Source organism: Limulus polyphemus, unplaced genomic scaffold (genome assembly GCF_000517525.1).
Source record: "Limulus polyphemus unplaced genomic scaffold, Limulus_polyphemus-2.1.2 Scaffold16, whole genome shotgun sequence".
In the NCBI taxonomy this organism is placed as follows: Eukaryota; Metazoa; Arthropoda; class Merostomata; order Xiphosura; family Limulidae; genus Limulus; species Limulus polyphemus.
In genome coordinates, this window is record NW_013665626.1 from 894,650 (window position 1) to 906,315 (window position 11,666).

The 11,666-nt window shown below is 34.6% G+C and overlaps 1 protein-coding gene across 1 annotated transcript in view; it reads right to left on the bottom strand.

The window, feature by feature from the left end:
* Positions 1-9,101, bottom strand: part of LOC106457454 (AMP deaminase 2) — a gene marked incomplete in the record, with an annotated part of 107,436 nt that extends 98,335 nt beyond the window's left edge. The window contains 1 exon segment of the mRNA XM_022383415.1: positions 8,500-9,101. Coding sequence (XP_022239123.1) covers positions 8,500-8,572 — 73 coding nt within the window.
* Between the last annotated feature and the right edge of the window lie 2,565 nt (positions 9,102-11,666).

Here is an 11,666-nt window from a genome sequence, read left to right on the forward strand (position 1 = left end):
AAATACACTTATACACATTGAAGGGGCACAACCATTAAATACACTTATACACATTGAAGTGGCACAACAAATAAATACACTTATACACATTGAAGTGGCACAACAATTAAATACACTTATACACATATAACATAACCTGATTAAATAATTTAGTTTGGTTTGCTTTAAATTTCGCACAAAGCTACACCACAGCTATCTCTAATTTAGTAGTGATGGAAGGCAGCTAGTGAACACCACCCACCGTCAACTCTTGGGGTACTATTTTACCAATGAAAAGTGGGATTCATCGTCACATTATAACGTCCCCCTGCTGAAAGAGCGAGCATGTTTGGTGGGACGGGGATTCGAACTCACGACCCGCAGATTGCGAGTCGAGTGCCCTAACCACCTAGCCATTCCAGGCCAAGAAGGAGGAAGGACAGTTGCCAATCTTATCATTCAGCTATATCTTCCATTTTGTTCTTTGCAGTATTCATTAGCAAACTAGTTCATTTTACACAGAGATAACACCAGGCCATGGCCGAAAAATAAAGAAGAACAGGACCAAGCGAAAGTACTATATAAATAATAAAAATAACATTTTAGCTACAATGCAAGGGAAACTTTTTTGTGTTATTTTCAGTTGCCGTATTTTTTTATCCTTTTTTATTATAACATAACATAACGTTTTGGGACAACATGGGACCTATTGATCCATCTCGGCTGTTCCATCCTCTAAACTAAACTAAAACTGTTAATAAATAAATTAAAGACAAATTTTAAAGCCAAGCCTTTATCATTCATATACTTATCAAGCTTTCACTTAAATTTACTGCCTCCACAACATCCGAAGACAACCCATTTCAAAAGCCAACCTCCCTGTTAGAAAAATAAATCCGTCTTAGCTAAAAATTTCCAAAAATTGTCTACCTTGCCAAAATTTATATTTGTGTTCCCTAGTCCTAGTATTCTCACTGTTAAATATGAAAAAAGATGATGCATCAACACTATTAATTCCCTTTACAATCTTAAACACCTCAATCAGATCCCCCGTAACTCTTCTTTTTTCAAGAGAAAACAATTTGAGAGATTTCACCCTCTCCTCATATGAAAACCCCTCCATCCCAGGCACCATTCTAGTAACCCTTCTCTGAACTCTTTCCAAGAATTCAAAGTCTTTCCTAAGGTAAGGAGCCCAAGACTGGTCACAATATTCCAAATGTGGCCTAACCAGTGAACTGTACAATAAAAGTATAATCTCTTTAGACTTGTATTCAATATTTCTATAGATACAACCTAAAGTCCTATTTGCCCTACCACTAGCAACAGCACAATGCTTGCATGGCTTTAGAGACTGATCGACTATTACTCTAAGATCTCTTTCCTTCGTAACACTATTAAGGTTATTCCGTTCCAAATTATACTTATAATTCAAATTATGATAACCAACATGCATTATCTTGCATTTATTATAATTAAAACCCACCTGTCATTTATTTATCCAACTCACTAAATGATCTAAACCTTTGTGTAAAGCAGCAACACCCTCTTCACAGCTAGCAACACCTAAAACCTTAATATCATCAGCAAATTTATGTAACTTATTGATCATTGTTTCATCTATGTCATTGATATAAATCAAAAAGAGCATAGGTCCTAAGACCTGAGGTACCCCACTTGTGACATTAGTCCAGTTTGACTGAACTTCATTTGTAACATCCCTTTGCTTTCTTCCCTCCAACCACTCTTCTATCCAATTTGGTAACTTATCCCCCACACCCATAGAGCTAATTTTTTTACAAGCCTTTTATGTGGCACCTTGTCTGAAAATCCAGATACACCAAATCTAAACCAGTACCCTCATCTACATAAGCAGTAACCTTTTTAAAAAATCTTAAAAGATTTGTAAGGCAAGATTTCCCCTTAGTGAAACCATGTTGACTATCCAATAAAATTCTAAACTTTGTTAAATGACTTTGCAAAACATCTTTTAACATACTTTCCAAAAAGTTTCTCACAACTGATGTAAGACTAATGGACCTATAATTACTGGGACAATTTTTATCACATCCCTTGAAAAGAGGACTTACATTAGCTAACTTCCAATCGTCTGGTACCTGCCCATTATTCAAGGACTGAAAAAAATAGTAGTAAGTGGCTCACATATCCAATCTTTAACCTCCTTCTAAACTCTTGGGGAAATATTATCTGGCCCAGGTAATTTATTTATACAGATAAAACATTACTCTTTGGTCATTTGTTTCAGAAAAGAGCTGAACATTTGAGAATGGTATTCAAATGCACAAGTACAAGCTTAAAACTGAAAACAAGAAACTGTACACTCACACTTATGGATGTGAAATTTTTAAGTCACATTATGAATAAGAACAGAAGAGCCAGTGATTCTGTGAAGATCAAAATGGTCAAAGATTAGTTCCAGCTTAAGTTTGCAGTTTTCTAGATTTTACATCATATTCTTGATGGTTTATGGCACACTTATCCAAGATAACTGCACCACTGTCTGCATTGACTGAGGTAGGATTGAGAAGATGCATCTCAGTCTTTGAAGCATGCTCTGTTCAAAGCATCAGTGCTAGCTTATATTAAATAAGAACCATCCAATTATCCTGGATACAAACGTAACACTACAGATACATAATAAACAGCATGAAAATGCCAATGGATTATCTTGCCAGCCTATGAAATAATGTCTGTTTGTTAAATATTCAGATCTTGTTCAACACTCAGTGGCAAAGCCGATTCACAGCACTTGGTTGAACACCACAAATAATCAGTCAAGATCTTTGAGAACAGCAAGTCAAGGACTCAGATATAGCTTTGGCACTACTTGCTATATATATCTAGGTAAAGCAAAATCATCACAAACTAATAAACAATGTAGTGATGCATGCAACATTTTAAAATTGTATGGTTGGTTTCAAGTGCAGAATTACATGATTTACCATTGTTTGCAAACTCCAAGATGTGGTAGCCAACTTCTCATCCAACTAGTGGTTCCCACATGTATAAAATAGGAGAAAATTTAGACTTTGAATAATGTAAAAACTAAAGTGTACCAAGAAGTGTCATCCATTTTTGTGCAGTAGTGTTTCTGGCTGTTATTCATACAAAGACATGTAGTTATTGTGCCAAATGCACTGTCCATAGGAAAATAGGAAAAGCTGGCCTTGTCAGGGAAAACTCTCCACCAGAAATAATGCTCTTAGATATGGCTGATCCTTTAGCCAAACTGAGAAAAGTTAGCAGTATGTGCTAGTCATTATCAGTCACTTCACCACATTAGCCAAAGCTTATAGATCATTTGATATGTTAGTGTAATCAACTGGATTGTGATCACCTGCAAAGTCAGAGATCCACACAGATCAAGGAGCCTCGTTCAATAAAACCAATTGTGCCATAAGTTTGGTGTGGTGAAAACATGAACTTCAACATATCATCCTCAGTTGGATGATTTGGTTGAACGGACAGTATAGACCGTCAAAACACATGTAACTACATTTGAGAACACTGACTGAATTGATTGCACTGAATGCCAACTGATGTAATAGCATACATATTACACAATTAAGCAACAATCTCCTTATATTCAGATAAAATGTACATCTTCTGTCGATCTGATATATGCCCTACATCCAGTTCAAATGTGTCACAATGTTCACAGGAATTTATGGAATATATGCATTCTAGGATATCTAATGTACATGAATTTTCATTTAAGTAAATAGGTAAAGTGGCCATATATGGAAAGAGGTGCTATTAGAAAACAGTAATTAAACTAAAGCTTGATCCTGGCAACTAGGTTTTGTTATGGTTTATACCTTCAGCACTATGCAACTCAGTTTTGGCTGTACTGGTCCATATGTTGTCTGTTGACAGTTCAAAAAAGTAAGCTACAATTTATACTGGTTAGTGACATATGTATAATTCTTTAAATACATCAACAACCTATATCACTGATGAGCCTTTCAAGAACTAATCACTATAGGACGGAAAGGTAGAAAAGTAGGTTGACTGATGACAAAATCATTGTGCATATGACCTTGCCTCAGCTGGTGAGGAGGGAAAACTGCACAGTATGTATCTGGATGTTTGTGAGAAATCAGATGAGGAAGCACCAGAAGAGGAGCAGTCTGTCTGCTCTGGTAAATGGCCAAGATACCAACAGCGACTTTCTGAGCATTATGACTGGATTAAATGCTTTGCCAGTAATTAGAATGGTCACTACATTGAAAAATCAATGGTAGGAAGAAAGTGGCATTCTTTGCTTTCTCAGCTATGAAGTACCGTATTTTTCGCAATATAAGATGCACCGGTGTATAGGGCACACCCTTATTTTGAAGACAAAGTTTTGGGGAAAAAGCTACAGTCACATTTGAAAGATTTTTATTGAACAAAAATTCAATTTGATACTTTAAAAATTAGTATATATTGTTCTAAACACAAAAGAGCTCAAAACATCAAAATAAGAAAATACTGTATATCAAAAAAAGGTTTACTGTTATTTAGTTTGGTTCAAAACCTACAAAATCTTCATTGCTTTCACTGTAATTTATTTTTTTATTATTTAGGGAGCATTATAAATAGTTATGTTTTTAAAAGAAAAAAAACCTACTATTGTTATAAATAACGCGTTCAATTGAACTAAACTATGCATGCTATTTAAATATATTTACACATGGCTTATGTATATTGTATATATACATATATATTATTATATAGGACGCAAGCAGATTTTGACATCAAATTTTGGGGTATACACTGAAAAATACGGTAGCTATTCACAGTGAGATGTATTCAAGATGTCATGTGATAAGTACCCAATTACTATACAGTTATTACAGTTCATTAACTAACAGTTCAACAGCTTAATCTCTTCTGTGTCAGACATTTTTGGAAATGGTCTAAAAAAACAATCTATCTTTATCCATTCATCATATTGATATGAATTTAAAAGTTTTTTATTCACTTCACAATTTCACACTACTTATTACACTTAATTTTCAATTCTAATAAAAGTTACCAGGTTTATTAGCAGCTTTACTTAAAATCTCCAGATATTTACCATGTAGCTTAATACTGAAAAACAATGTTACTACAGTGGCTTCTTGGATATTGGACATGATAATTCTCACTCAGGTCATCAAAGAGACAGACATCCCCTTGTCCTGACACAGTGTGATCAGGGTCAATCTGTTGCTATCTGCCAGTAATAATGGCAGCAGGTTATCAAAGAGACTGACACAATCTTGTAGAGTATATATGAATTATGGAGTATATATAGCTGCAAGTCTGCAGTATATCTTAAGCTAACCTGACAAATGTTAAACCCTTCAAATCTGGCTGTAGGAGCTTGCCTATTCTCTTGACTGTTATGGCAAAACTTCAAAGGTAGGTCTATCATCCCTTGATTTTGTCTTCCTTATCAACTGCTGATAGTGTATTATGAACATGCCATGGTTAAGATGGTTAATGGCAAACCAGGGTGCAGTTACCAAGGAATTCCACATAACCAGCACCATATTTAAGAGAAGTATCCAAACAAATTAATAGGCTGCACCTGCAGCAAGAGCAGGGATTTTAAATATGTATAATCTTCATGCTTTGGATGTTAACATTTTCCTTACCTGAAAATGTATTTCCAATAGATACTCACCTCCAAACAACTTAGCTTTCTTCCTTATGTGTTTGCATGTTCTGCCAAAGATTTACAAGCCACTAGCCTTGTAAAAATTCCCACCCAATTTGACATGAATTTGAAGAAACCTTCATCAATAGGAGTGTGACACACCTCCGTGCACAATGAGTACTCTTACACTTTGCACTTGTGAATCCTCAATCTTTGATGAGGCTATGAAGAAATGTGTACCATAAAGTGGGGAAGATGGGTGGGAAGGTAGGTGGAGGTGAGTATCTACTGGAAATGCATTTTCAGATAAGTAAAATGTTAACTTCCAAAACAAATACTCACCTCTAAACAGTTTAGCTAAAAGCCCATGTTGAATTGATGGAGGGACTGGTGCAAAGATGAGCTCTCTTTAAAAAGCATCCAAAGGAAGCCCATGGGGTGTGACACCCAATGGCAGGGGTTCCATAGGGGCAAACCCATGAGAGACTGCATTTTGTCTCATTCAGAGTATACTTTTCATCCGTAAAGGAGAAGGGAAGAGGCAAAAGTACATGGAATAAATACATGGTCATCCAAATACTTGCACACAAGATGTCAGACAGCTAGTGTATGCAGTAAGTTTGGGACTCATTCAGACTGTACCTTGTGTGCTCACTTTCTCTACTATCAGACTCAATGTGTCAAAACCAGCTGTGGGAGAAGGGCACTTGATACATATCTGTGCTCACCTCCTTTTCTGTCAGTCTCTATGGGCCCATGCCAGCTGCAGAAGGAGGGCACTGTATTTATTTGTTTCAGTATAGATGTTATAATTAAAATGCATTTCTAACAGGTACTTCCCTCCTCTCACAAGATTAGCTTTTCTCATTTTGTGCTGTCCTCTATATGTGAGCTTTTGTCAGAAACACATGCCACAAGCCATCATCCTCCTTCTGTTGGAATCCACAGTTCCAATGCATCTCTCATGCAAATCATCATGCATCACCTCTCCACCAATAGGAAAGCACTACTATCACATGATGCATATGACTCCCTCTACACATCACTACAAGTTTAAGTTGCTCTACACTGGCAGGGAAAAAGTTACATTTCCTCATGAATTATTTTTTTATTTAATCCATGCAAAATGTTCACTTTCATTGATCATAACCAAAGGAATACAGATGGACCATTTATTTCTGATTTGGAAAGCCAACTAATGCAGGAATGTAATATTTCAATCCCTGACTGGTCATGAAAATTTAGTATTTAAACTGAAATTGTAAATTTCTCAGTGAAAACATCATTAGCAGGGATACATGCTGTTACTGCTCTGCTAATGTTTGCTGTTGCAATTTTGTTACCTTACTGTAATAATTAATTTGTTAGACGTTTTGGTGATTTAATAAATAAAACTAATTCTACTTAAAATAAGTGAATGATTTTGCCTTCCTTTGAAACTCTACTCCATCAAAACCTCTGACACCACAACCCCCGAGATGAATAAATTTTGACAGTCATAAATGCAATGAAGTAAAGGCAACATCATGAGCTGATAATGAAAAGAGAAATTTGGCAGCTATGATTGTGAACACTAGGTGGCCAGGAACCAGGAAAAATTAGGCAGAAGAAATTAATTAGGATATATGTAGGACCTTGGGAAGATGAAGTCAATGAAGACAGTGATTTAAATAACACTAGATATATAGTGCTTCAGTGATTTGCAAACAGTGACTGTTAGACATGTAGTTAATGAGGAAATGTGATCAAGTCATTTATTTTCTTGGCTTCATGTTTAACATCAAGTACTTTTTAGCTTTTCTGGGGCAATTCTTTGGTATATATATATATATATATATATCCAGTTAAATAAGTGAGTATTAGACAAGTTAGGAAAACAATTTAAATATCATAAAGATATTGCCACTGCAATAGACATAAGCAAACATTTAAAAGGTTTTAAGCAATGGAGCTGCTAAATAAATATCTGAAATTAGCAGTTGCACCGGTATCTTTCATTAATTTTACTAGCCACAGCAACAACACGGTATTTCAAGACATTTTTAGGAGGATACTAAATTATTTCAAATATTCTTTTATTTATATTGTAATTAAATTTTTTTTGAAGGATGGAGATCAGGACCCTCCAGATACAACTTTTATTAGTCAAATACCACAAAGTTTTTTTTAATTGCCTGTGATTTCCATCTTTTGTTATACTGGACAAACTATTATCTGATTTATAGTTATTCCCAGCTTTGGTGTGTGTCTTTTTTTCACTTAATATAAATATTATAACAGTCTCCTGATTTGTTTTTCAATCCATCTTAAACACTTAAATATTGCCCTTCACATCCATAAACCTATGAAACTTTTTGAAATATTTTCAACTGCACAAACCACTCCTTAGCTTATTCTTTGCACGACTAACTTCCTAGATTTCAAATAATATTTTTTTTATTTCCAACCTTTCCATTTGCCTTTGTATACTCCAAGCAATTTAGGGTAATTGAAATTGGCTGAATCAATAGATCCCACTACCCATTACTTTATTAGTCCTTCACTCCATTCACGAAAACGGAAAAAATTGAATGAAAAACGTTTTAAATACTCAGACAGCCTAACCCTAACGAACTTGCCCAAGTTAAAACTTAAATTTAAACCAAGTGATAACTTACATATTTTGAGGATAGTAATAGATGATTAATAATAATAAACTACAGTATACAGTCTATCGTGTCTTTTCATTTGAAAAATGTAACTATCATATTCATAAATGTTACAAAATATGAAGCTTAACCTTATTATTGAATTACAAGTTACAAATACAGCCATTTTACATAACGCTTTACTATTTACAATTACATATTTCACTATTTTATGCTTAATTTTACCTGAATTTTTCTCGTCATCATCCGACTCTTGATAATTTACTATATGACTGTGAAGTCTTCTTTGACTAGCCATAATTAATTTGATGCGCGATATTTAAATATTGATGGCAATGGGAATCTAAAATTTCAAAATACAATACACCAGGTCTGTCGTGGCAGGTCTAGAAAGGTAAGAACTTATACGGTTGTAGAAGACAGCAAGTTGCAAGTAGTACGATGCTCTTACAAGTTAACTGTTAATATTTACACTTAATTTATGGAACTAGCAAACTAATAATTTAAATTAAGTAATATCAGGAGTAACAAGTACTGGATACTATCACCGATACTGTTACTTCTGTTGGTACTAACTTAATCGGTTAACTAGAGTAGTGGCAACGGTTTCAGCTTCAAGCAAGTCTCCAATTTACTCATTTAGTGATTAAGCTTTTCACACTATGTTTGCCGAATGATCTTTCTATTTCTACAAAACAAAGACCGTTCACGGATAATAACATTTATCTAACGCCTTAACCGTTAGTCAGGAATCATGAAGAATGTTCTGCTCGTAGAAGTAACTAGTATCGATATTACTTCGCACAATCAGCTGCGAATATCATAAAAAAAACGTAGTTTACTGCTAACGTTACAACATAGAGTATTCCGTAGTTATTTTTTATTTATTTTTCGTTACTGTTTTATTAGAAACTTTCAGTTCTGTTAGAATTGTGAATAGCAAATAATCAAAATATAAATTTTCTAAAACTTTCACAAAATATATCATTCGGCAAATATTTAACTTCTCGACTTTTTCAAAAACCAAATAGTAATTGGATTTCATTTGACGAAATGATAGAAGCTATACTAGGATTGTCCGAAAAGTTCATGGGCCGACCTAAAAAACAACAATTAGATTGATGATTTTTCTGATCAATGTTAAGTTTGAACCGTTTTATGAGTAAACAACACTTAACATACAACTTAACGATCTTATTTTGTGTGTTATGGATTTTTAAAGGAAAGAAATGAGCAGTGTTAAACGTCATGGGGAAGATCGAACTTAGTGCCGTGATCAAATATTTTTGTTAAAATGACGCCACAAGAAATACACCAGAACGTGGAAGCAACACTAGGAGAGGATGTTCCGACATATTCAACAGTGTAAAAAGTGGTGTGTTAAGTTTAAGTGCGGTAAACAATCATGTCAAGGTGATCCAATGTCAGGTCGGCCCTCAACATCTATCACAACAGAAACTGTAAATAAGGTTCATTATCATTAGAAAGTTAGCAGAGGAAGTGGGAATCGGTGGAAGTATTGCAGCAAGCATTGTGAATGACAGTTTGGGCATCAGTGTGGTTAGTGCCTGATGGGCTCCAAAAATCTTGTCACCTGAATAGAAATGGATCCGAATAGTTGAACGTCAATACTTACTCCAAAGGTTTCAATAAAGTTATAGCTATGGATGAAAGGTGGGCTCACTACTTCAACCTACAGACAAAAATGCAAAGTTTGCATTGGAAATATCTTAGTTCACCCACCCCAAAAAAGTTGAAGTCACAATCCTCTGTTGGGAAGGTCATGGCATCCACTTTTTGGGATGCCAAGGGCGTTTTGCTAGTTGATTATTTGTAAAAGAGTCAAATAGTTACAGGAGATATACTATGCATCCTTAATCAACAATATGCATAAAGAAATCAAGGAAAAGAAAAACTGCTAAAGAAAAGGATGTGTTCTTCCATCAGGACAATGCCCCAGATCACAAATCACGTGTTGCTTTGAATACTATCCATGGTGCTGATTCGAATTACTCAATCACATTCTCTTACTTAGTGTATTTAGCTTCAAATGACTTTTTCTCTTCCCTAACCTTAAAAATCTTTCTGAAAGGTCGAATATGTCAGGTGATGATGATCTCTTACCGTCCAGTCATGGACTGAGAACCAAGAATAAGAATTCTTTCAGAAGGGCATAAAGTCTTTTGATCACCGCTGTCACAAATTTATAGACTCAGGAGGAGATTATGTTGAAAAATAAACCATAGGTGAACCAGTGTCTCTTTTCTTTATAAGTCGGTCCATGAAGTTTTCAGACACCCCTCCTGAATATGTTTTAACCTATTCATCACTACTGTAATTTTTGGAATTATATTTTGTGCAAAACTGTTATTATGACTAATTGTTGTATAGGATAATAAATGAAGAAATTTTGACGTATCTCTTATTCTTCCTATAGAATACAGTTATTGCATTCAGTTGCCTTGTTTCCTCTTAAAATTAATCTATCTTTGTTATCTACTTACATTTTAGTCATTATAATACAAAGGAAAATGTTAATTGTTTTTAGGGGGGGCTATTTTTTCTCAATCAAGTGATAATTTTCTTCTATTTTAGTGTGTACGGCAAGCAACAACATCTCTTGTGGATGTATTATAATATTTTACCGTTGAATGAAGCTTCTTATCACACGTGTTTTAGTACTAGAAGTGTTAAGATCTAAGTGCTATTTTGATGGAAAGTTTGAGATATATAGTTAAACGTTTTAAATTGTAAACTAAAATGTCGCAACCTTTTCATACACTAAGTTTTATCATTGTCGACCTAATTTCACAAACAACGCTTCAACACAAACTCCGAAATTAATGCAGGCCTAACTTCAATAGATTCGTAACTATGGATAAAATGTGGGTTCACTACTTCGACCCACAGAACAAAAAATGCAAAGTTTGCAATGTAATCACTCAAGTTCACCCACCCCCAAAGAAGTTCAGGTCACAACATGCAGAACAAAGTGGAATGTGTGATTTGTTCTGATAATATATTAAGTTTGAATCTTTTTATTAATACACAGTACGTAATATATATATTAACGAGCTTATTTTGTGTATTTTAGAAGGAAAGAAGTGAGCAGTGTCAAACGTCATGGAAAAGATCGAACTACATACTGTGATCAAATATTTTGTTAAAAAAGAAATGACACTTCAAGAAATTCGCCAGGACATGGGAGCAACATTAGGAGAGCATTCTCTGGCACATTCAACAGAGAGAAAAAAAATGGTGTGCTGAGCTTATATATGGGAAATTTTGCTGTTACAGCCGAGAATGTGAGAAATCTCTTGCTGTTAATATTGATACGTATCTGCTTGTTTGTTAATTTCCCGTAGAAATTCTTTCCAAGAAACTTCAGCGAT